Source organism: Thalassophryne amazonica, chromosome 8, assembly GCF_902500255.1.
Source record: "Thalassophryne amazonica chromosome 8, fThaAma1.1, whole genome shotgun sequence".
Classification (NCBI taxonomy): domain Eukaryota; kingdom Metazoa; phylum Chordata; class Actinopteri; order Batrachoidiformes; family Batrachoididae; genus Thalassophryne; species Thalassophryne amazonica.
Genome location: NC_047110.1, coordinates 12,338,216 through 12,365,848, shown reverse-complemented (window position 1 = coordinate 12,365,848; position 27,633 = coordinate 12,338,216). Strand labels below are relative to the sequence as shown.

Genomic DNA, 27,633 nt, shown 5'->3' with positions numbered 1-27,633 from the left:
AGCACTTCAGTTACAATATGTACACATATGACGGTAGTCACATGGCACAAGGCCTATTTTTTTTCAGAATTAATTTAGTGTGTAAAATGTCAAATATTTGTGAAACTTTACATTGACTTTATGATGTTTCATCCACGAAATGGTCCAAAAATATAAAGAGAATTGAACTGACAATGACCTAAAATGGGAGAAAAGCACAAAATCCTGTGTTAAAAGCTGAAACATGAAAAAACATTAACATTTTTTTTTTCTGAGAGCGGTTTAATTAACTACAGACTGTAGTTATTAATTACATTTTTAAATAATGGTGGTGGTATTTATTCATTTAAAATTTTGTATTTATTTCTTGTCATGTTCAGTGCCATTGTTAATGTAAAATTATTTATTTGCACCCGTTTTCAAAACATTAATAAATTATTATTAAAATGACAACTTAATATTTACTTAATGTTGCGTATTGAGACGTTCTTTTGGAAAAAAAAGAGAACCACGCTGACAAATTCTAAATTATTTGTGCTTAGGACACCCAAAAGGCTAGCACCGGCCCTGTTCATGCAACAACCACTCATACTTCATAAATGGCTATTAAAGGAGTGATTTAATAGTATTTCCCACAGTCTCCCATTTTATTCCATTTTATTCCATTTTGTAGGTAAAAACAAATCTATGAGAGGTCCAGACCTGCAGAAGGGGTTGTGTGTGATTAGTCTGTTGTCATCCAAATCTATGTTTTCAGTAACAGATTGTTTCTTTCATTATTTTGAAGCAGTTTTAGTTTAAAAATTTCACATAAAATTATACATAAAATGATGTTGAATTTCTTCTTTTTAACTCTACTGTTTGAAATGTGGTATAAATGTAAATCTATTCAAGCCTAATATATCATTAATGTGAAACCCCAAATCAGAACAAGTTGGGACAGTGTGGATAATAATAATAATAATAATAATAATAAATTAAAACAACAATAAACAAGCAAACAAACCAACAAAAAGCCTCCCCAAAAACAACAAGACAAACAACATCAAAAAACAAGCTAACAAACAAACAAAAGGCAGCTACACTGAAAAAAGAGAATAGTTGAGCCAACTTAAAAAAGCGTTACAATTGGTAAAGCCTGAATGAATTAAGTTGTTTGTACTTAAGTTTGTAAGTTCAATCAACTCTAAATTACAAACTTAGGTTCAAACTGAATTCATTCAGGTTTTACCAATTGTAACACTTTTTAAAAGTTGGTTCTTTTTTCAGTGTAGTGTTCCGGACAGTTACCTTGATTTCTGTTTCATTGCAGAAAGAATGAACCCGAAATGTTTCATTTTTTAATGTAGTCAACTTCATTCCATTTGTTAATATACATCCATTCCTGCATTTTCAGTCTGCAACACATTCCAAAAACGTCCAGGTGGGGGCAATTTACATATTAAAATTAAGTCATCACTTTTACAGCCAGTTTTCTTGAGACGAGTCAGGGGATGGATACATGAACATCTCCAAGTCATTGAATGTGCCTCGGACTTCATTTACACTTTCATAATTCTAAGAGAATAAAGTCATAATATTACGAGAATAAAGTCATAATATAATATTGACTTTTTTTCTTGTAATATTATGACTTTTTCTCATAAAATTACGACTTTATTCTCGTAATATTATGACTTTTTTCTCGTAATATTACGACTTTATTCTTGTAATATTACGACTTTTTTCTCGTAATATTACGACTTTATTCTCGAAGTCCCCCCCCAAAAAAGAAATTCAATGTGGCCCTAAAACGCTGTCATATTATTCTGCCACTTTAATGTTATCTGCCATTATTTTACGTTTTATATAGGTAGACTGAACGTCTCATCAAATTTCGTGAAATTTGGTTTATTTTAAGTAACGATGTCGGATATTTTAATTTTGAAAGTACGCACCGGAAGGTTGCGCTCGGTTTATCGAGCTTGACAGTTGCACTGGCCCAGAACTGTGTGAAGAAAAAGCGGAGACTTTTATGTTAATCTTAACTCAGTTTTTGTTTCGAACATCTGGTTGATTATCGGTTCGTTTCCTCGCTTGGTCCTGATCAGGGAGCGGTGTGTGCTGACAGACGAAATGGAGATCGAAAAGGAAGTGAAGAAGGTAAGTTTGTCGGTGTTTGAGGTTAACGCCCTGAGAAGGTGAAACACGCAGGTGGCAACAAAAGTAACAACACGCTGGTTTTTAAGACTTTTCTTTACAAAAGTCTTTATCTTAATTTTCTGCACCCCTCAAATGAACAGAAGTAAAAACATAAATACAACAGCAGGTTATGTTTGAGCACTTTACTGTTTTTTTTTTTTTTGCTTTGTCAAACTAACTCTGAAATATGTTTTTGCATTTATTATATTTTAGATATTATACAACATAGAGGATAGTTTTTTTTTTTTTTTTGTAAAGTCTTTGCAAAATACATCTTGTCAGTTGAACATCCAGGGGCGGTTCCAGGATTTTTAGTCTCAAGTGTCACAGAAGCCGCTCGATGCTAAAACCTGTGACAGGATTAGAACAGATACACTGACGTCTCGACTCTCCTCTTGTGGTTTTAGTATCTTAGTTTATGGAGTGGCTATACGCCCAACCGTTGGTTCAATAAAGTAAATACGTGAGCATATACATGCCCAACCACAACTGACCAGTGAGCACGCTTGTAAGTTTACTTTCTGTTTCAGTGCAGGGAAAAAAGGCAGATATTTTCTCACCGGCTGCGGGAGGGTTCGCAGCCCGCGGAGGGGCTGTGATCTAAAGCTGTTCTGTTTGGCTCATTGCACCCAGGGAGCTGTGTCAAACTAACACCATCTTACAGGCAACAAGCAGCATTTTGTTCAAAAAAACTGTTTTGTTGTCATTAACAGGCTTCAGTTCAAAATGCTTATGAAGTTTGTCTACTTTCATCCATTGCAGTGTTTTTTTTTTTTCAGTAATTAAAGACGTCGCCGTTAAATGTGTCAAACATACGCTGCAATAGAGCCTTAAAGTGGTGTAAAAAAAAAGAAGCGTAGTTTAGATGTACAAAACGTGTCAAATACACCATCACGGTTGGGCGAGTAAGGTAAGACATTATATTTATCTGCCCAATGGTTGGGTGAAGAGCCTTTGCCCTTACTTTAACAGCCTATTTTCACCAAATTTTAATGCATTTTAAAAAATCCTTTATAACCTTTTAGCACTTTGAAAAGGTGTACTTTACCCAGAGGTGGGGGAGTCCAAAGTAATTTCCCAGTACATGACAGTCAGACTGACTCAGGACTTGTGTACGATGGATCACTGTTGTTCTTTACGTTCTGTTTTTCTGTTGTGCGCTGCCTGGCACACCAACATTGGTCTAGTTGTCGCACTTTTCAAATTGGCAGGCAGACTCAATGTTACAGTCGCCAGGTTTTATTTGTTTGATTGATGTCAATTTTAAAGTCCGATAGAGTCATAGCAGGCTAATGCTTGTTTAGCATGACATTATCCCGCATGGTAAACAGCATTTTGGTTATGCTTGCTGATTGAGTACCAAGCAGTAAATTGCACAAATCACAAATTCTTTTTCAACGCAGCACGACGTATTCCACGTCAGCGCAAACGAGGACTGCCCACGATGGGGGTTAGACATGTTCAGTAGTTTATCACTTTTATTCACATTTGCCAGAGCTGTTAGCTAACTCTTAGCACTGTGCACCTATGACTTGACCAAGCGGGCGGTAGGTGATACAGATTGACTTTAAACCCATTTTGCAGCCCATTTTGCTTTTTGCTAATGACAGTTATTATTTTAAATGAGCATGACTGATAATTGTATGTTATTACTGTGTTAAAACACTTGGAAGGTCAGAGATTGCGACTGCTAGCTTGGGGAAAAATGCCTTGACTGCTCTGTCGGGCCGTAATTTTCAGTTGGAAACTCTTGAGTAAATTGGGCCACCTGAGGTTTCAGAGTTGACGTCACAGCCACGGCAGCCATATTTGTGACTAAAGAGCCAACAATGTTACTAATGCTAAAAGTTTCTCTCCACATAATGTGGAGTTGCGTCAGAAGGGTATCTGGTGTAAAACTGGTGCCAATTCAACATGGAGATCCACCTTGGATTTACTGTGGCGACCCTGAGTGCAATCAAGGGAGCAACCGAAGGGACTTACTAACCCTTTGATGCGTGAATTATAAACGCTTTGGTCAAGATTTTTTCCTGAAGTGTTTTTATTCTTCTCAGGACATGAAAAAACATGGTCAACTTTTTTCTCTCAAAATAGGATTTTTTTTTTATAAAGTTACATACATAAATATTAGGAACTAACTCTAAAAATGAATAAACTTGTGATTTATCATAAATATACAAACACTTGTTCTTTTCATGCTTGGAAAAAAACATAAAAAAAATTGGGGGAAATTTTTAACACTGTATAGGTTCAATGTTTAGGCCTAAATAAGAAACCAATGACATTCATAGCTGGAAATCTTGCGCCTAAATAAAAACCATCTCCAACAGGAGAAACAATATTGTGTGTCTCTACACTCTAAAATATTGCAGCGTCATTTAGTTCTGTCCACTTGCTACCTCTCTTTAACATAAAGACCTCTTACAAGTTTTGGATGTTGAACTCAACTTTACAACTCAACTCAACTTGTAAATTTGAGTTCAACCATAGAAACCATTGCATTTAAGAGAAAATGACTTTTTAGTAGCTGTCCACTAGGCATGTGAATCTCATCACTGACAACGAATTGATGCGCACCTGGATACACTACCAGCGATATGATGCATACAGTGATACATGACGATGTGATACGATTCGCCCCTGTTCCCGATTCGATGTATTTGATGGCGATTCAATTCCTCACAATGCAGTTCGATTTGGTGCGATATGATTAGGGATGGGTATTGATAAGATTTTATCTATCGATGCCATTATCGAGTCCATTTATTGATCCGATTCTTTATCGATTCCCTTATCAATACCTTTTTCGAATTTTCTGTGTACAAAAAGTAGGCTTTACAGGTTTTCTATGTCAGCAACATTTTATTGAGTCTTAATGTAAATAAATATGAAATTGGTCACTGGATCCTTGATCTCTGGACATAAATAAAAATCAATAAAATCTATACGTGGTGTACATGTACATACTTGATGTACATGGTGGATCCTAGATCTCTGGACATAAATAAAATCTGTACATGATGTATCTTTGATCTCTGGACAGAAATAGAAATAAACAAAATCTGTAGTTTTTGTCAAAAGCATTTCCTTTCAGACGTTAATGACACAAATTAAACTCCATAGACTCACCTGAGCTCTTCAGCCGGCTGGCTGCACGTCAGGATATAATTCATAAAAAACAGATGATGTCTCATTTTGGGGAAAAAACGTAGTTTTGGTCAGTTGCCATTTATTGTTTGTATTCTAACATTTGTAAAGAGGTGCCATTTGATTTAAAACAGCAATTCGCTCTGAAGTTATTAATTCTGACTGAAATCTGCCTGATTCTTTGGAGCTGCACACTAATCCCACAAAACAGAGGATATTATTATTATTTTCTTTACTTGATGGACAACTCGGAAAAAAAACGATGCAACCAGGCATTGAGCGATGCAACATGATTCAACCTGTCAATTGAATCGATGCACACTGAATGAATCGATGCACTCGCATTGCGCACTTTTGTATCTTGATACCAATTCGTATCGATTAATCTCGACATGCCTACTGTCCGCTGTAGTGACCACTATGCACCAGAGACATTAATAAGACATTACTGCTATATGTAATATATTCACATTCTATGTACAATTATTTATCAGCAACACACATCAGCAAAAATGTCTTTGACAAGTTTATTTAGCCCAAAAGATATTAGCCTAGCTCTACTGTGCTAAGTAGTTGATCCATATTTGTCTCCAAGATAATCTCATGAACGCACTTTTTTCTGAAGTAGGTTTTTTTTCTTTGTCTTCTTTTATGTCTGGTCTTTCTGAGCTTCTGAGGGCCAAGACGTCACAGTTGATGTTTCCTCACAATGCAAGTGTTACTCCTCTTCAGTCTCCCTCACTAATTGTTCATTTGACAAAGTCATCCCACCAGTATCTCATCATCATCAGTATCCCATCAGTATCATTGGGTCTCTTCCCAAGAGACCCAATGACAAGGAAATCTAGTCAGCACTGGTTTATGTCCAGGTCTCACAACCATACAGGAAGAACCAGGAATCAAAGGACTTAGATCTTCCTTCTTCTACAGAAGTGTCACCATCACTAAACACCTCTGTCCCAGGACCCAGAGACATGAATATCGGTGCTGACATGGCTGAGTCCAGGAAGCCTTTGTAACCCTGGGTATTAGGCTTGATCGTAGACAGTATATAAACTGGACAAACCATGTGTGATGCCAACAATAGTGTTTCTTTAGAGACCCTGAACTGGTGCTATGAAGACCATCTCTGGGAGTCACCATGTTGGCAGTAGTGGCCAACCCATAAATGATAAAATGTTGTGACTACATCTTCAGTCCAGTTACTCTGTAAAAACCTTTTAACTGTGAGAATGACCTAAGAAGTGGGTCACCCCTCTAAGTCTGATCTGCTTGAGGTTTCTTCCTCAAATCATCAGAGGGGGTTTTTTCCTTACCACTGTCACCTGTGTGCTTGCTCTAGGGGTTGGTAAGGTTAGATCTTACTCATGTGAAGTGCCTTGAGGCAGCTTTGTTGTGATTTGGCACTATATCAATGAAATAAATTGAATTGAATAAAGGCATGGTGTGTGGGTTGCTCGGTGTGTGACGAAAGAAGCCTGAACACACATCTATCTTCGAGTCAAGACCAGCTAAGCTAACAGGCTAACCTTGGTTAGCCTGTTAGCCAAATAACCAGTTTTATTTGTTATTATCTATCGTCCACCTGGTCGTTACTGTGAGTTTCTCTGTGAATTTTCAGACCTTTTGTCTGACTTAGTGCTTAGCTCAGATAAGATAATTATAGTGGGCGATTTTAACATCCACTCAGATGCTGAGAATGACAGCCTCAACACTGCATTTAATCTATTATTAGACTCAATTGGCTTTGCTCAAAAAGTAAATGAGTCCACCCACCACTTTAATCATATCTTAGATCTTGTTCTGACTTATGGTATGGAAATAGAAGACTTAACAGTATTCCCTGAAAACTCCCTTCTGTCTGATCATTTCTTAATAACATTTACATTTACTCTGATGGACTACCCAGCAGTGGGGAATAAGTTTCATTACACTAGAAGTCTTTCAGAAAGCGTTGTAACTAGGTTTAAGGATATGATTCCTTCTTTATGTTCTCTAATGCCATATACCAACACAGTGCAGAGTAGCTACCTAAACTCTGTAAGGGAGATAGAGTATCTCGTCAATAGTTTTACATCCTCATTGAAGACAACTTTGGATGCTGTAGCTCCTCTGAAAAAGAGAGCTTTAAATCAGAAGTGTCTGACTCCGTGGTATAACTCACAAACTCGTAGCTTAAAGCAGATAACCCGTAAGTTGGAGAGGAAATGGCGTCTCACTAATTTAGAAGCTCTTCACTTAGCCTGGAAAAAGAGTCTGTGGCTCTATAAAAAAGCCCTCCGTAAAGCTAGGACATCTTTCTACTCATCACTAATTGAAGAAAATAAGAACAACCCCAGGTTTCTTTTCAGCACTGTAGCCAGGCTGACAAAGAGTCAGAGCTCTATTGAGCTGAATATTCCATTAACTTTAACTAGTAATGACTTCATGACTTTCTTTGCTAACAAATTTTTAACTATTAGAGAAAAAATTACTCATAACCATCCCAAAGACGTATCGTTATCTTTGGCTGCTTTCAGTGATGCCGGTATTTGGTTAGACTCTTTCTCTCCGATTGTTCTGTCTGAGTTATTTTCATTAGTTACTTCATCCAAACTATCAACATGTTTATTAGACCCCATTCCTACCAGGCTGCTCAAGGAAGCCCTACCATTATTTAATGCTTCGATCTTAAATATGATCAATCTATCTTTGTTAGTTGGCTATGTACCACAGCCTTTTAAGGTGGCAGTAATTAAACCATTACTTAAAAAGCCATCACTTGACACAGCTATCTTAGCTAATTATAGGCCAATCTCCAACCTTCCTTTTCTCTCAGAAATTCTTGAAAGGGTAGTTGTAAAACAGCTAACTGATCATCTGCAGAGGAATGGTCTATTTGAAGAGTTTCAGTCAGGTTTTAGAATTCATCATAGTACAGAAACAGCATTAGTGAAGGTTACAAATGATCTTCTTATGGCCTCGGACAGTGGACTCATCTCTGTGCTTGTTCTGTTAGACCTCAGTGCTGCTTTTGATACTGTTGACCATAAAATTTTATTACAGAGATTAGAGCATGCCATAGGTATTAAAGGCACTGCGCTGCGGTGGTTTGAATCATATTTGTTTAATAGATTAGAATTTGTTCATGTAAATGGGGAATCTTCTTCACAGACTAAAGTTAATTATGGAGTTCCACAAGGTTCTGTGCTAGGACCAATTTTATTTACTTTATACATGCTTCCCTTAGGCAGTATTATTAGACGGTATTGCTTAAATTTTCATTGTTACGCAGATGATACCCAGCTTTATCTATCCATGAAGCCAGAGGACACACACCAATTAGCTAAACTGCAGGATTGTCTTACAGACATAAAGACATGGATGACCTCTAATTTCCTGCTTTTAAACTCAGATAAATCTGAAGTTATTGTACTTGGCCCCACAAATCTTAGAAACATGGTGTCTAACCAGATCCTTACTCTGGATGGCATTACCCTGACCTCTAGTAATACTGTGAGAAATCTTGGAGTCATTTTTGATCAGGATATGTCATTCAAAGCGCATATTAAACAAATATGTAGGACTGCTTTTTTGCATTTACGCAATATCTCTAAAATCAGAAAGGTCTTGTCTCAGAGTGATGCTGAAAAACTAATTCATGCATTTATTTCCTCTAGGCTGGACTATTGTAATTCATTATTATCAGGTTGTCCTAAAAGTTCCCTAAAAAGCCTTCAGTTAATTCAAAATGCTGCAGCTAGAGTACTGACGGGGACTAGAAGGAGAGAGCATATCTCACCCATATTGGCCTCTCTTCATTGGCTTCCTGTTAATTCTAGAATAGAATTTAAAATTCTTCTTCTTACTTATAAGGTTTTGAATAATCAGGTCCCATCTTATCTTAGGGACCTCGTAGTACCATATCACCCCAATAGAGCGCTTCGCTCTCAGACTGCAGGCTTACTTGTAGTTCCTAGGGTTTGTAAGAGTAGAATGGGAGGCAGAGCCTTCAGCTTTCAGGCTCCTCTCCTGTGGAACCAGCTCCCAATTCAGATCAGGGAGACAGACACCCTCTCTACTTTTAGGATTAGGCTTAAAACTTTCCTTTTTGCTAAAGCTTATAGTTAGGGCTGGATCAGGTGACCCTAAACCATCCCTTAGTTATGCTGCTATAGACGTAGACTGCTGGGGGGTTCCCATGATGCACTGTTTCTTTCTCTTTTTGCTCTGTATGCACCACTCTGCATTTAATCATTAGTGATCGATCTCTGCTCCCCTCCACAGCATGTCTTTTTCCTGGTTCTCTCCCTCAGCCCCAACCAGTCCCAGCAGAAGACTGCCCCTCCCTGAGCCTGGTTCTGCTGGAGGTTTCTTCCTGTTAAAAGGGAGTTTTTCCTTCCCACTGTAGCCAAGTGCTTGCTCACAGGGGGTCGTTTTGACCGTTGGGGTTTTACATAATTGTTGTATGGCCTTGCCTTGCAATATGGAGCGCCTTGGGGCAGCTGTTTGTTGTGATTTGGCGCTATATAAAAAATAAAATTGATTGATTGATTGATTGGTTTGGGTGTCTATTAAATCATATTTTTGGGGACTGTGCAGTGGTTCTCATAACAGTTTGCTTTCCAGCTGGTTTGGGAATGCCTCATTATTCCCTGGAAAGACTTCCAGGACTTGCCTGAGAATAAGAACGTGTGGGAAGAGCTGCTTAGTCTGTTGCCACCGTGACACGGATAAGTGGCAGAAAATGATGAATGAATGAATGAATGAATTTATGGTTTACAGCAACGTAACCGAAGAAGTTAGGGAAAAAAATTCATCCCACCCCGTATGGTTGTCATGGAAGGGGAACCGGTTTGCCAGACATTGCTGGCAATGCGAGAAGAACAGCAGCAGCTTCTTCCACCTGGACGACCTCATCTCCTTCTCTGTTCATCTGCATTTAGTGAGGATGAGTACAACCCCTGGCAAAAATTATGGAATCACCGGCCTCGGAGGATGTTCATTCAGTTGTTTAATTTTGTAGAAAAAGAGCAGATCACAGACATGACACAAAACTAAAGTCATTTCAAATGGCAACTTTCTGGCTTTAAGAAACACTATAAGAAATCAGGAAAAAAAAATTGTGGCAGTCAGTAACGGTTACTTTTTTTTAGACCAAGCAGAAGGAAAAAAAAAATATGGACTCACTCAATTCTGAGGAAAAAATTATGGAATCATGAAAAACAAAAGAACGCTCCAACACATCACTAGTATTTTGTTGCACCACCTCTGGCTTTTATAACAGCTTGCAGTCTCTGAGGCATGGACTTAATGAGTGACAAACAGTGCTTTTCATCAATCTGGCTCCAACTTTCTCTGATTGCTGTTGCCAGATCAGCTTTGCAGGTTGGAGCCTTGTCATGGACCATTTTCTTCAACTTCCACCAAAGATTTTCAATTGGATTAAGATCCGGACTATTTGCAGGCCATGACATTGACCCTATGTGTCTTTTTGCAAGGAATGTTTTCACAGTTTTTGCTCTATGGCAAGATGCATTATCTTGAAAAATGATTTCATCATCCCCAAACATCCTTTCAATTGATGGATAAGAAAAGTGTCCAAAATATCAACGTAAACGTGTGCATTTATTGATGATGTAATGACAGCCATCTCCCCAGTGCCTTTACCTGACATGCAGCCCCATATCATCAATGACTGTGGAAATTTACATGTTCTCTTCAGGCAGTCATCTTCATAAATCTCATTGGAACGGCACCAAACAAAAGTTCCAGCATCATCACCTTGCCCAATGCAGATTCGAGATTCATCACTGAATATGACTTTCATCCAGTCATCCACAGTCCACAATTGCTTTTCCTTAGCCCATTGTAACCTTGTTTTTTTTTCTGTTTAGGTGTTAATGATGGCTTTCGTTTAGCTTTTCTGTATGTAAATCCCATTTCCTTTAGGCGGATTCTTACAGTTCGGTCACAGATGTTGACTCCAGTTTCCTCCCATTCGTTCCTCATTTGTTTTGTTGTGCATTTTCGATTTTTGAGACATATTGCTTTAAGTTTTCTGTCTTGACGCTTTGATGTCTTCCTTGGTCTACCAGTATGTTTGCCTTTAACAACCTTCCCATGTTGTTTGTATTTGGTCCAGAGTTTAGACACAGCTGACTGTGAGCAACCAACATCTTTTGCAACATTGCGTGATGATTTACTCTCTTTTAAGAGTTTGATAATCCTCTCCTTTGTTTCAATTGACATCTCTCGTGTTGGAGCCATGATTCATGTCAGTCCACTTGGTGCAACAGCTCTCCAAGGTGTGTTCACTCCTTTTTAGATGCAGACTAACGAGCAGATCTGATTTGATGCAGGTGTTAGTTTTGGGGATGAAAATTTACAGGGTGATTCCATAATTTATTCCTCAGAATTGAGTGAGTCCATATTTTTTTTCCCTCTGCTTGGTCTAAAAAAGTAACTGTTACTGACTGCCACAATTTTTTTTTCTTGATTTCTTATAGTGTTTCTTAAAGCCAGAAAGTTGCCATTTGAAATGACTTTAGTTTTGTGTCATGTCTGTGATCTGCTTTTTTTCTACAAAATTAAACAACTGAATGAACATCCTCCGAGGCCGGTGATTCCATAATTATTGCCAGGGGTTGTATTAGGGACAGAGGCAATCGGAGGCAGAATAGGAGTGGGTCTTTGCAGAATCTGGGTGGGGTGTGGGGGCACATATATTTGCGGAGATGGACCACATGGGACCATTTTGGTCATATTCTAGAGTGTTGCACATGTTCCAGTATTTTTGCTGGCCCCAAACTTGAGTGCAATATTTGCTGCAGTATAAATTGCACCAAAAAATGCTAAAGGTGCACATTTTTCCTGTATTATCAGCTCTAATTTAGGATTTTTGTGCATTTTTGTCTTTGTGATGGAGAAAGAATCTTTCCTGCCTTAGTTTACTAGCAGGAGTTAGTTTATGCTCCTCAGTTGTGAATGTCTGCAGGGGTTTGTGTTGGAGTTTGATATCCAGTATAGTTGGCCATAAATGGTCTCAGACAGCGGTGCTGTAAACATCAGGATTGTCAAAGCCTGAAAAACCGTGCAGCTGTTCCTCAGAGAATCACAGCACAGAGTGAACGGGCTTCAGTACACGAGCTCGAAGACTGTCTTGTGCATTTCATTTTGACAAAAACAAACTGCAAGTAGTTTAAAAAGTTTTTCTTTTTATTAAGAGCCATAGTCTGTAACTGGAATGGTTTATAGAAGGGGGTGATATATCATGTTTCAGTAGGCCACTGAAGTTTTTTTTGTTTTTGTTTTAAGGGAAGATATATTGTCCAGACTGACAAAAATTCCATTTTTTTTATCCAAAGATCCCGTCGGGCGGAAAATTATGGCCCTTTTCAGGGTTGGAGTTAAAGGGGTTGAAACATTGACATAGTCAAAATGTGGATTTTGACCTTTGAATATCTTTGTGTGCCCTCAGTAATTAGATTAGATATACTTTGCTACCTCAGACAGCAATTAGTCCACAATTATTACTTGTTTACCGTAATAATGGCACACATCAGAATTAAAGGCAACACATACACATTTGACATTGTTTATGTGCACTAAGTTTAAAGAAGTTCGTTATCCGAATTGAGCCATGTGGGTGAAGGCCACGCAGCAACCCTGAGTTGCGCGCCATCATCAGCTTGGGGGGGGGGGATGTGGGCTTGCAGCTAAAACTGCACCGCCCCCGCCGAAGGGAAAAGGAATGACGTTAGCGGCACCGGAAAGGGTGGATGTTGATGGAGGTGGGGGGGAGAGAATGGAACATGCTTCAGTCCTTTGAAAAGCAGTTTGTCTTTGTGAGATGAGTTAAGAAACAGCCAATGTTCCCCAGGCCAAAACAAATCCCTCTAGAGGAGACAGTCGAGCAATTTGACCTTCAGGCTTGATAAGCCTGTAATGTTATTGTTACAGCAGTGAAACCACTTTTTAACAGTTCCACTTGCACAACCAAATCCCAATTATGTATTAAGAATATTCCCAGTTATGAATTAAGAATATTCACTGGCTTCTGAAATCTTCAGCTTCAACTGCAAGGCACGCATCTGCTCCAAGATGTGATCCAATTTGCATCTGAGAATGCACTGCCTTGCCAACCTCGTTAATCATGACGGACAAGCGAGGGGCCGTGGTTCTTGATGCCGCCATCTTGCCAATTTTCCGGTAGATCAGGGCAGCACATAAGCCAAAAAGTACCAGCCCTGCTACCATGAGACCAAAAATGAATAAATCCTCGATGTCCTCAACGGAGAAAGGCGCCAAGCATGCAACACGCCAAGACCCCCAGGAGTCGAGAACATAGCCCGCAGGATACGTTCCATCTGGGCAGGTAGGATCCCCCAGTCCTGACCTTGTAGAAAAAATGGTGTCAATAGTGTTCAGAGACCAGCTGATCAATTCCATGGTTAATCCAGTAGTAGTCCAATAGATCCAGAATCCAATATAATTTGAGGAATTCACAGTCTGGTGAAGTAGGGACTTGAAGGTCAAAGGCAGAGAACAGAGATAAGGGAGAGTGGAGGAAATGCGACCGCCCTCGTCAGAGTCCCAAGCTGAAGCCTCATTGATCTTATGGTATAGGAATGTATGGATGGAGTTCTCCCATTTAGTGTTCTATTTTTCAAGGCTAACTGAGGGCGCCGCCTGTAGGTGGTGCTTCAAGTCACAACTTTTGGCATTTTGGGTTACATTTGGGACTCTCCCAGGGCCTGCACCCTGAATAAGCCTTGCTCATTTATGCATGTTTGGATACACTGGGACAAGTTCTTTCCAAATTTGCATAAATGGCGGTGGCTTAGTTAGGGTGCTTTTGCATAGGTGGCACTCTATATGTTAAGAACGCGATATTTGGTGATTTTCATTTGGCCATATCTCGGTGTGCCCCCTATGGATTTCAGTGAAACTTGTTTTGTTATTTTCCTCTGTATCTCTGCTATTCATGATAAAGATATCAAGAAGGTGTTTTGCCTCATGAAACCTTCCTGATATCTTTATCCTTTTTTTTTGGCAAAAAAAAAAGTAATTTTTGTCTGTTTGGACAATACATTTTCCCCTAAAAATACTTCAGTGGCCTACTGAAACATGATATATCACCACCCATTTGAAAGTTACAGATTTCGGCTCTTAATGAAAAGACTGAATTGAACCTTGATGCTAAAAGGATTTTTGATGTGTTAAAGTTCAGCTTTTTTTACTGCACCTTTGATACATTCACACAAGTCTGAAATGAATCTCAGAAATATTTCTGACAGCATCTCTTTGCTGTGATGTTAACATGTGTCTGTGTAATAACCACTGACAAACATCTTGACCTCTGTCTGCTGATGTCAGGTACAGCTTTGTCACCGTTAAATGTTTTTAAGGCGTTCCTGGATGTTGGTAGCTTTGGCTCTTTGTCAGATGATTCACATTTGCACTTGAGAAATACCACTTTTTACATTATTTATTTTTTTTCCACAAGCTGTGTGTTTTAGTGGTCGTGTTAAAATGGGCGTGGCACTTGCAGAACTAAACAGGAGTGATTGGTTTGGTGCTAGTTGTCAATAGTAGTGGACAGGGTAGTTTTTTGTCACCAGTGTTGGTTTTCCCAATCAAAATTTCAAAAAGTTTTTCATGAATTTATAGAAAGAAACTGGAGAGATTTTACTGTTGTTGATGCACTGAGATGAAGAAAACTGCTCTGTTTTTTCTGACACTCTTCAAAGTCACTTACTTTACACGCTGGTGTGGCTGATCACACAGTTGTGGTGTCGTCAATTTATGTTCATGTTTGGTTAATAGCAGCTGTGCGGTAATTTGGCTTTTGTTCGCCTCTGTTGGGTAGTATTTAATGTATTATGTACGAGGTCTGTGAGAAAAGTAGCCGACCTTATTATTTTTTTAAAAACCATATGGATTTGAATCACGTGTGATTACATCAGCCAAGCTTGAACCCTCGTAAGCATGCAAGAGTTTTTTCATGCCTGTCGGTGACATCATTCGCCTGTGAGCACGCCTTGTGGAAGGAGTGGTCCAGCCCCCTTGTCGGAATTCCTTTGTCTGAGAAGTTGCTGAGAGACTGGCGCTGTGCTTGATCAAACTTTTCAAAAACTGTGAGGCACATCCGAGTGGACACCATTCGAGAAATTCAGCTGGTTTTCGGTGAAAATTTTAACGGCTGAGAGATTTTGGATTGTTTCTATCGCTGTAAGGACTTCCCACGGAGCGGGACGTCGCGCAGCGCTCCGAGGCGACGTCGTCATCCTGTTTCAAGCTGAAAACCTCCAAATTTAAGCCTCTGTTGACCCAGGACGTCGTGAGAGAACAGAGAAGTTTCAGAAGAGGTCGGAATCAGCAGTTTATCCGGACATTCCACTGTTAAAGGAGATTTTTTTTTTTTTTTAACGAAAGACATGCAGACGGATTGGCGCGTCGGTTCGCAGCCGGCGTGGCGCGCCTGCCACAGGAAAAACACCTCCGTTGGAAGCCTTAAGGACAAGTTGGAACATGCCCTTCTGTTAAACAATTTCTCAGATACTCACTCAACTGAAAGCTACCAAAAGCTGCCTGGATTTTACAAATGGTTATCAACGCAAAGTGTTCTTTTTTTAAATGACATTGTGCAAGTTTTATAAGACCGCGGAAGTCCGCGAACACTGATTTAAAAAAAAAAAAATCAGTGTCCTCGGAGGAAAAAAAAGCCTGGCTGTTGTGACAGTTGTCGTAAAGTGAGACTGGTTGGTTGCTGCGGCGACACTGTGTGTCTCCTGCACCAAGCTTTTGCTAAAGGTAGCATGTGGACGTCGCAAACCTTTAGAGCACTAAAGTTTTTAAAAGAAGACTTCTGCAGCATGTCTCTGTCACGGACCGACGTCGGACAGAGAGAAGATGGCGAAAAAGACTGTTTGAAAAAGTCTGATAAGGACAAGAATCCGTGGAATCATCGCTGGCTTCATCAACACACCTGAAAGATAAAAGAAACGGGAAAAGTGAAGTGTGCCGTCAGGAAACACGGTAAGAATTTCTCTCTCTAGAAAATAAACATTCTGCTGTTCAAACAGGATTTTAGAAAAGATTATGTGAGGTTTTTTCATTAATCTAGACTTTTTCATTGGGGAAAAAAGACTGGCTTTGAATGGATTTAGGATGCATGAATTTCCACAAGAATGTAAATGAGTTTTTATTAATGTAGACGTTTTTCATGGGAAAAAGACACTGTGGCTTTGAGTGGATTTACAGGAATTTACACAAGAATATGTGGCTTTTTTACTATAAGGTATGTCAATCAGTAAATAAATTTATGTATAAAATAAAAAATAAATTTGGGTTCTCATTCTTAGAGGTGTTTGGGCTCAGACTGAGATGGATAATTTAAACAAATTTAACATTTTATTGTTATGCATTATTGAATAATAGTAATCGAGTGGCTTCAGTATTATGGCATGATATTATGATATATCTCTTTACCTAGTCTGAAAGCAGTTATGAAGTTATTTATAACATTTTAGTTGAGAGTTATGATTTTTAATTGCCTAGTCTTTGAGCCCAATCACAAACAAACTAAATAAAGTTTTCATGAAGATTTAGCTATGCTTGTAAACTGTTGTGTTGTTATATTCTGTACATGCTCCTACAGGATGCACAACATGCATTCAAAAGCCACATGTTGTGCCATACTGCATGAGATCACAAGAGAAATTTAACAGCTGTTTCAGGTCCAAATTTAGTCCAAAGAATGCACCAGAATGCACCACAGGGCACTTGAATTGTCAAAAGTTAGCTTTACAAACACCCATAGCATTCAGGGTAACTTTTGCTGTCTTGAATATTATAGATGAATCACATTGCTGTCTTTTTTCTTTTTTTCTCCTAAACATTCATGTCCTCCCTATTCAGCTGTTTGGTAACACCATGGTATCAATTAGTTGTGCAAAGAAAAACTGCCAATACTGTGCAAGATTTGTTACATGGTGGTGTTTGCACCATAAGACAAAGCAGAGCTCTGCCCCCAGTTGGTTTTGATAGCGTACTACAATATTTGATCCAATTTATTTCTGTATTTATCTTTTTATATGTTGAATATAAGTTTAGTAGTTTTTAGCAGAGGCAGACCCATACATCGGTTGGCTGATATCAGTCGATGTGTGCCTGTCACGAACCGATATTTATCAGTGTTATCTTTGTCAATATGAAAGCTTTTTATTTTACCAAACAGACAAAGCAGAAAAACACTTTGGCCATTGAAATGGTGTCTTTACAAAGCTTGTCCTAACTGGATTGTGAGCAATGCAGTCAGGAGTGGCTGGGACCCTCATCACCCCCTGGTCACCAAGGCTACACGAGACAGATTTTGTGTGTTAGTGAAACATATGAAGCAAGCATCAAAGCTTTCAATGAACTCCAGCCTGAATCCCTGAGTTGCTCCCGGTGTGTAGTGAGCGCCTTGCATGGCATCACCCTGACATTGGCGTGTGAGTGTGAATGGGTGAATGTGAGGCATAATTGTAAATCACTTTAAGCATCTGATGCAGATGGAAAAGTGCTATATAAATGCAGTCCATTTAACGGCTTCACTTTGACACCAAACAAAACTTGAATGAAATGACCAATTTCTTTGGCCAGGTTTCATTTTTATTCCCAGTGAAAACATTGCATCGTGGCTAACTGTCCTCACTCCACTATGTCTATTAGCGAGGTGACATAGCATCTCACAAAACATCACTCTGTATAGTTTTAAAGTCAGCGTATGCAGCATCACCATTTTGGTGAACATTCTGTCTGTGAAATCTTAGTAATTCATAGAAAATGTCAAATTGTGTAACCAGCTTCGTAGCACAGTTGTCTTTCTCTGTTCGGTGGCAGTAAGGCGGAGTGACAACTGTTTGCAAGTATAGATAATAATACAATACAATACAACAATAATACAAAAAATTGTTTGATACCTAGTCCTCACAGCAGTTCACCACACCTTGTAGGTGAGCTGCAAATGCAACACTGAGCTCAGCGAGAGCCACTGAGGACCGAAGTGAATGGTGTCGAAGCACACGTCTGCTTTCCTCAATCCAGCCAAAAATCACACGAGAAACACAGTGACGGATCAGCACACCAAAACACTCCCATGCACAGTGTAGATTTGTGAAGTTTGGAGTCTTGGTTCATCCTCAAACTGTTCCCTTGTCTTTGTTTACAGATGACTCTGGGCCACGAGTTTGGAGCAGGAGCCCCCTGCCTGAAGTGCAAGGACAAATGTGAGGGCTTTGAGCTACACTTCTGGAGGTTGGTACATCTGCATCCTTTAACATGTCACAGGTTTCCTTCAGAATGCCAACTTGCCATTTGACTTTTTGTTTTTGCACAGGAATTGTGAAAAATTAAATGAAAAATGCTGATTGATTTAAAGCAGATGTATCTTTTTTTTTAAACTAGTAATGTAATTCAGATTGCCTTAATTTTATGCAAATTACAGACTTGTACATTAGTTCATTATGACAGTACAATAGTGCCATTACAGAGTTATTGTGTTCTTATATACAGCTGGAGGATTTGAAGAAAAAGTTGTATTGCATTGATTATGGAAAATATTATGTGATAAATGTATGGTTTTTGTTGTAATTTTAGTGTGCTTTCACACCTGAGCATCCAGAATTCGGTTTCTGTCCAGGTTCATGTTGTCATACCTGTTCTTTTGGATTCACATTGCAATTTGCATTTGCACTATAGAACTTTTCATGATGTACTTCCACCTTGTTTTCATCATTTCCGTAGCCTACGTCTCCCCATTCTTAACACTGATCGACTTTATGCATCTTTTTAAGTTGAGTTAAACTTCATCTTACCAAATCACAATTCAAAATTCCTCCTCTCCAACTGCTGTTACAGCTAATTTTTGTTGCTTTCATGTTTTCATCTTCTACTTTTTAATGAGTGACAATAACCTGCCTCAGCTTCTTGCAACTGGTCCAAACATCCAAAATCTAATTACCATTTAAGGATTACAGTAATTTTATGCATAGTCCCTCATTTTTCAGAGCCTATAAGTAAATGAACAAACTTTTAATACAATTCATCACTTTTGCTGTCAGTTTTCTCTCAGGAAGTGGATCCATGAACATTCTAGGTCACTGAATATGTCTTGGACTTTATTTATCTCAGTCATTAGTACAGATAGTGTGGTACTATGGTAAATTTGTCTGGAGTAGACTGTTTTCAAAACTGAGTGACTGTACAAGGAGACTAGGGTGTATTGTACTTATTATTAGTGTTCATTGTTATATTATTCATTTTTGTTAGTGCATTGATTCCTAGGAAAGACCACTATAATAATAATAATAATTATTATTATTATTAACCATGGATGTGTGAATTATTATTTTCGTGGATATAAATTGCACTAGATTATAAATTGTACGACTTCCCAAACTAGTAAAAACAAAACCGTGACTTGTGTGCATAGTGCTCTAAAGAGCTGTAATTCCTAAATGGTTCCTCAGCATTTCCATTCACTCACTGAAATGAGCATGCACGTAAAATGATAACTCTGTGTGCATGTTTAATTGGTACCAGGTGGGGTTGCGGGTGGATAATCATTAAAAAGTTATCTACATTGTCTGAAATATGAACATTTTTCAAACTTAATTTTTCCTCACACACAAATTAGCTGTATAGTTGCAGGGTCCATTGGAAACACATTCACTTGAATATCACAAAAAACAAACAAACTTTGAGTGGGTGCTAGGTGAATGTTCAGAATACACGCTAAGACTCCAGCCACTGTAATCGCATTATGTGCTGTCATCTTTACGTGGCTCCATTCTTTGAAGAATGGAGCCACGTAAAGATGCCTTTGGGAGACACATTTGTGATCCAAATTCTTAGGCTTTATGGCATTGCTGGTGCTCCGTAAGAGGCGGCCTGTGAAGCCAGACGCACGTCGTTGTCCATATTCACTAAGAACTCTCAGGAAGTTGAGGATAAAATGTGAGCACTGTTAGCTCTAAGCTCAATCAGCCAGTCTGTGCTGTGCCGTCCTCAGCAGCAAACGCATGAGGCTTTTGCTTCATGGTACTGATCCTGAAAGTACTATATGTATCTTTGGGTCATCTGTCTGTTGTCACTAAAATGAACATGTGTAACCATCTTCTTCTCAGAAATTGCTGGACCAATGAAGCTAAAACATGGAGTGCATGTTTCTACTCGTGAGGACACCAAAGTTTGTTTGAGGTGTTCCGATCTGATGTGTGGTGTCCATCTTTAAAATCTCATATGTAGCCATTTATGCAGCAATTGAGCTGGGTAGGAATCAACAAGCTCCCAAAAAAATATCAGATGGGGTTTGTGAAATTTTCAGTTTTGACTTTGATATGACCCCTGGACTGTAATCACACCCACTTTTACAGTTGTGACTTTAAACCTCTTTTTCTCAGAAACCAGTGAAGCTATAACTTGGTGCACATGTTCGTACTGACGAGGACACGAGGACACCAAACTTTGAAATTTGGTACAAGGGTGGATAGTCAGTAGCTCCAAAGATTAAGATTTTACATTTTGACCTTGACACAACCTTTGGAGTTTGGCCACACCCACTTTTCTAGTTGAAACTGTGATGTCAGGTGAGCTATAGTGCTATGGAGCTAAATCCAGGCCAAACGTTTTGTAATCTGAAAATAAAAAAAGATTGAAAAAATAAATTTTGAAACTGAAAAGTCAATGTTTGTTCTTGAATTTTATAATCATTTAAAACATATTATTAAAATAAAAATAAGTGTAAGATATATATTTTTCAGTTTAAATATGTTTTTGATTCAGATCTGTAATTTTTTTTGATCATATTTATTTTCATTCATATTTCTTTTTTCACCTTCATATCTTTTTTCCACTTTCAGATCTTATTTTTTCAGTTTCAAACTTTTGGCCCCGTTCTGGCGTGGGAGGGCATGGCTTCGATTGAGAGGGGCGTGGAATTGTGAGTGACAGCAGAGCAATCGGTCCTCACATGATGTTGCCATCTGAAAGTGAAAAAAGAAATATTGTATATAAACCATACACATATATGTATGGTTTTCTTCAGGGTGCATAAAACCATATTCATTCGTAAAACAACTTGATAATGATTTTATCATATACCTATAAATGATAAATGCACGCAGAACACAATGTGTGTGCTGTCCCTTCGCTCACTGCCTCCGGGGGTACGGATGTGGGACCCGCAAAGGATCTAAGTCATGGCCACGGAGCTCTGCAGCTGCAGTTACCGAGACCATGCAGCGGGTGCTGTGCATCAAAACAACGAGCGTAGTCTCTGGACCTGGTGCTGGAGTTGGATGCAGCTCGGCACAGCAGACGGGGGCGGTGTGAGTGGCCCGCTGCGGCGCTTACCGAGCCTGCACACTCTGTAAGCGCATCGGAGGCAGTGAGAGCAATCGCGGTGATGCCGACTAGTGCCGCGATCGGCCCGCCTGATAAGGACGCATAACACAATGCGCTGGAAAAAAAAGTATGCAAAATTGCACTAAAAAAATCTGCGAAACTGCGAGGCCGCGAAAGGGAGTTACGTTCTAAAAATAACCCGTGATAGGCGAAATCCGCGAAGTAGTCAGCGTTATTTTTTACAATTATTAAACACTCAAAGTTCAAACCTTAGTAGAAAAAAAATAGAACGTTTTCCTGTAAATAATTATGATGGCTTTTAGAACTAACGAATTTAATTTTAACGATCAACCTACGAGGTTGGACACGTAAGAAATTATTAATAGTGACTCGTGGCGCCGCTCCGCTGTCCGGATTGGCTGATTACTCGGGTGGTATGAAAAATATTACCCGTCTGCGAAAAGGGTGTATTGCTATTTATTCTTTAGTGTTTTATCCAATCGTATTGGCGTATCATTTATAGGTATATGATAAGTATAATTATTGCCCAAAAAAGCAGAGATATTAAAGATGTTACACAGCTGTTGGGTTGCATAAGATGAGCACAAGGCCAGAATTAGTGAAGTATAAGGTGCACGGTACATTCACATGAAAGCAGAGGATCATGTAAGCAAATGTTCATTACTTTACATGCATTCAACACAAAATTAACAAATACAATGTTGATTGAATACATGCACATGATGTGATGATTAATGGTACGCTGAGGCTCACCATCGGAGGCTCTGAGCTTACAAATACCCGGGGCCACTACCTTAGACCAGGAGGACCAATAACAAAATTGGTACTACTGGTCCTGACCAGTAGGCTAAAAAAAAAATCTATTTTCACAGTTGATCCATTGAGAAAATATTGACTGATTAATTGATTAGTTGTTTGGTCATAAAATGGTCAAAAATAATGAAAAGTTTCTGTGTTTTCCAGAGCTCAAGAAGATGCCTTCAAATGTCTTGTTTTGTTCACAACTCTGAGATATTCCTTTACTGCCAGATAGGAGTAAAGAAACCAGAAAAATAAACCAGAAAGTATTCACATTTAAGAAGCTGGAATCAGAAAATATGGCTATTAAAAAAACTCATCATTTATCAGAATAGCCCTTGAATAATTTAAAAGTTCTTTTATAATCACTTTGCTGTAGCTCCAGTTCATGTCTGTTCTGTTGTCAGTGCTGATTCACATTGTAGCGTGTTGTAGCCTTTAGTCTCCTCTGACTGAACTCTGTGGTTCCTTAATACACTTTGTGTGGTATGTCGACATTCATGTGGAGTTGTGGTCACGAGTGGACTAAAGGGATATGAATCAAAAGGTCCCGGGTCAAAAAGGGCCCCCATGTAATGGGCCTGAGTCAGTTATTTATAACTGGTTTATAAAAACTGCAAAGACTTTGAGCAATTTAGGCATCTTTCCAAATATGACATTAATCAACTTTTCGTTCTCCATTTGGTTGATCTTCAAGCTGTGAGTGCACCATTGTGTACAAAGCTTAGACAAACTGAGTCCTCTAGAGAGACTGAATATGACAACCGCACTCGTCTATTTATTGGAGACCCGCGGGCATCGCTCCTCCTTCGACTTTTTTTATTTATTTCATTCCCAAGACATGGTTTTCTATTGGAAGCGTCCTCTAGTGAACCCTAAGCAGGTGTTAGGCCATTATTTCAATGTGACAAACGCTCCCATTAAAACATGAAGGATTTACAACTGATTTTTTTAAAAGACCTTCAGCCACAAGTGCAGCTGGCCTGAGGCCCCCTCCGCACGTGGCCTCAGCCACACGTGCAGCTGGCCTGAGGCCCCTGCACGCGGCCTGCGGGAAAGCACCTAAAAGGCCTTGGAAAGCCCCTGACAGACTAAATGACTAATAGAGCCCTTTTTTTGGGTTGAACACCTGCTAGTTCAACCAGAGGACATACAGTTCGGATCAGGACACTTGATAGTTCATCACAGTTCAAATATGGACCTAAAAATTCTTCTGCAGTCCCTCCTCTGGGACTCGAAAGAGTCCCATTACATCAACTATACTCTTGGGTTGTTTACTGACAAGACATCCTCATTTGTGCATTGCAATAAAAAAGAAAAACACAGCACTCGACTTACTGATAACTCTGGTGCGGATATGAATATCAGTGATACTTCACACGGTAAATATATTGCAGTGCAGGTGAACCTACATACTAAGGCACAAGGTGAGCAATTAGCTGGATTATATCAACACAAGGTGACATTCAAACATTGAGTTTTGGTGTAATTCAAGGCACTTAAAATGGCCACATAAAACAAGTTACATCAACCTCTTAATCATGGCAAAGTAAAGGCTTCACATTGACATCAGTGCAACCAATCATCTTCTGGCATCTATTGACTCACTCAACCAGAGGCCCCAACCCATTATACTTGGTTCTACATATTATTTTGTTAAAGCGTCACACATTTATTATTTAAATGCATCAAATAACCCCTACGTTACCACTATTTAGTCAACCAATCAAGTAACTATTCTAAGGTTAGCGCAGCTATGTCTAGTTAAATGATAAACACAATAAATGGTTTCCCTTCATGTCCGTCCTTAAGTCATTTGCCTTAGTCAATCGTATAATGGTTTTCATTATAGGCCATTTCTCAACATTCTCCACTTTGTTTTTCTTCTTTTTCAGCTTGTTTTCTAATGCCCGTTTTGGCCAGACACCAAATTTAGGCAATGCATGTCTCTTGAGGCATGCTATAATTTAAGAAAAAAGGGGTCCCTATGGTGCATCTTTACTACTAAATCTACAAACACGCCGTGTAAGGGTTCCCTTTTTATAACTTTGCAATGTGATATCTGTGTATGCATTTAGCTTTATCTGTGTTACGCAGATGATGGTAAGGACAGACATTTACCCAACCTTCGTTACTAACATATATCCTTCTTTGTTTTATTTACACTCAGATTTCTGAAACCAGTCCGCAATTCAAACTCAAGAACCAAGATCATAGTCCGTGTTCAGTGCCATTACGTCAGTCCGCGCTCCTCAGCATTTACTCAGCATCTGAAGTTTTGGGAGAAGTTGGGGAACATGGGGAGGTTGGCCTTTCAGGGGTAGTGGGGGAAGGATCAGGAATTCTGGCTTTCAGACAGTCGTGCAGTTCTCTGATGGATCTTTCCAGCTCCTTGTGCTGCTTGGCCAGGTTGTACAGGGCCCCCAGAGAATTCTTGCCCACATTCAGGGTGGTGGTGGCCAGCCCTAGCTGTTCCCTTTCCATATGCTCCATCATGCAGGCTAGCATGTCCATACTAGACTGAAGACCACACAGTTGAGTATGGAGGCCCTCCTGAGCACAAGAGATGTTGGCATTGTCATGGTGTATCCTGAACAGGTATGCAGCTGTCTGACTTAGTTGTGGCATGATTTCCTCAAATAGCTCATGGGGAATGTGATTTGTGAGGGGCAGGAGCTGCTCCAAGGTTTTTGGAACAGACTCTTGTGGAAGACGAAGCTCTCAAACCAAGATTGCCATGTCCTGTGGGGTGACCATGACCAGATTAAGGTTGTGCAGTCCAGGGGACAGGAAGTACAAGGGGGAAGGCATTTCGTGTGTGGGGGGAGTATTGTTGATGTCGCACAGGCAAGTGGGTGGGACACTCTGGGCATTTAGCAGCCTGTACAAAGCTCCCCTCTGTCCTGGTGGGTGAGTTCGGCTAAGGTCTACCCCTGCTGATCCTCCTCCAGAGGTACTGGGCTGATCAGAATATCTCTCCTGCCTTGGGGGTGGAAAGCTGGGGACAGGTCCTAGCAGCGAATTGGGTCTAGGATGCACTCGGGCGGTTGCTGCATATGGCCGACCTTGGCTGCCTCCCCTGGAGGGTATCGTTGCCACTGGCACATGTGACTGTCTCCATGGCATCTGCGGAAGGGGTGTGTTCCTGAGTCCAAAGGGTCCTTCAGGTGATGGTGGAGTCCTCGGGCCGACTCTTGCTGCAGGCAGATTCTGTGAAGCTGTCATCGCTAGGTGCTGGAACGATGAAGATCCTTCTGTTGCCAACTGGTTTAGCTGCTGGATGGATGGCGGCTGTGGCGACCAATCATGTCTCGACCATCCCTCCTGTATATCCTCTTCTCCAAACAGTTCTGAGAGTCCAATCAGACTTGATAGAGGCAGATCAGGCATAGGTCCCTGATCAGGGGAGTCTGGTCTCTCAGCCATACTCCTGTGTCCTAGTAATATACATATACGTTCATTATTACAGCTCCATGTCATTCTTTCAGATATTGTCTATCCTATCCCTCATTTTTGTGGGTGCATGAGTGTGAATGTAAATGTGCGTGCATGTCTTCTTCCTCGTCTACAATATCACCAAGCACGGTCCATCCCAGTCCTCCCTATCTGGGGTGTACGCCACAATATTAGGGAGCTGGGGGCTGTCGGGGAGGATAATTGGTATTTCATCCATTTCCATATATTCTGGTTCTCTGTCTGTTTCGTTTGTGCTTTCGTCTAGGGCTCGGATGGCTAACAGTGGGAGCTGTCCTACTGTGGATGAAAGCAATTTATTGACCAGAAATTTTATCAAGGGAATACCACAACATATTACCAGCAAGACCGCCACCCCTGTTAGTGCCAAGATTACACCTATCTGGTATAACCAGTCTTTCCATGATATCCACCCTCTCCTTAGAGTCCCAAACAGTGAAAACAGTGGGCCAATATTCATTCCATTCCCTACAATGTATCCAGAATCGTCAGTTTCATTTCTCCCTCCTATGGAGTTACTTAACAGTTCCTGTTGCATCTCTTCAAGTGTGATTAAGAGCTCTGTCAAATTTCCGTCTTCCCCTGTACGCATGGGAATAGCTGTGCAACATTCGGTGGCTTTGATCATAATACAAACTCCTTGTTCATCAGCCATCATCATCTCGATAGCTAATCTATTTTGCATTGTCATTAGCGAGGTGGCATGCAGTTGTTCGGTTAAGGCTCCTACTGCTGCCAATGTCCAGTTCAGGTATCTTTGCTGATTATACCACAAGTAATTAATCCACTGCACCTCCTGGAACCTAGAACGGATTTTTGGAGTAACCCCAAACAGAGCCAATGCCCATCCCCATTTATCCGCATCTTCATCTGCTTTAACTCTGCTACTGTCTATGGCTTCTAACTGTCGGGGTATCCCTTCTGGTATCCCGTTTCTTACTGTGATGTTGTAGTCTGTTTTAAACGTCATTATTCCTCTTTTCTTACGAAGTTTCTGTGGCATGGGTTGTATTGAATTTGGCATTTCAATTACTGTTATTGCTCCTGTGAGCATCACAGGAGCACAAAGGCCTTTCCAATTCGGGGACAGCGATGACAGGAGTTTCCTTTTTTGTCCGCATATCCAAAAGATGTCAGCTAAGGGTACCGTTCCCTTAGCTAAATTTGGAGTAGATACCCATGAAGCATGGGTGAGATTCAGTCCAATTACAGACCCCCCTGTGGCCGGTACTATTTGTTCACACTGTATGCCTGCTGCTGGCAGGGTGTGACAGACGGTAATGTTCCATGCTGTTTTGGCCGGTTTGTATTCTTGCTGCTTTTGCATACACTGTATGTGGTGTTTTGGCTGGGTCGTCCCTACCTGCCAATCGCTTATGTATTGTGCTACTAAGCCTTTAGCTATACAGAATGGGTGTATCATCCCTTTCTCTATTTTAATCATAGGTGGAACGGTTCCTTCTGTACTTAGGGGCACTGGACAAAGTTTACTGTCGGCAGCATATTTTTCATCACCTACTGCCATTTTCATAACACATTGTGTATAGCATTCTGCTTGGTCTGGGTTATGTTGGGGGCTCCTATAACAGTTGTTGATATCAGGTAGGGGTTTAGCCTGAGGTATCACACCTTTCCGGTGACAGGCTATGCAAGGCTTTTCAC

The 27,633-nt window shown here is 40.0% G+C and overlaps 1 protein-coding gene across 1 annotated transcript in view; it reads left to right on the top strand.

The window, feature by feature from the left end:
* The first annotated feature begins 1,950 nt into the window (after positions 1 to 1,950).
* The window catches only part of tes (testis derived transcript (3 LIM domains)), a 65,134-nt gene continuing 39,451 nt past the window's right edge, over positions 1,951 to 27,633 (top strand). Inside the window, 2 exon segments of the mRNA XM_034175740.1 lie at positions 1,951 to 2,121; positions 18,503 to 18,588. Of these exon segments, the coding sequence (XP_034031631.1) occupies positions 2,095 to 2,121; positions 18,503 to 18,588 (113 nt within the window). The 5' untranslated portion in view covers positions 1,951 to 2,094.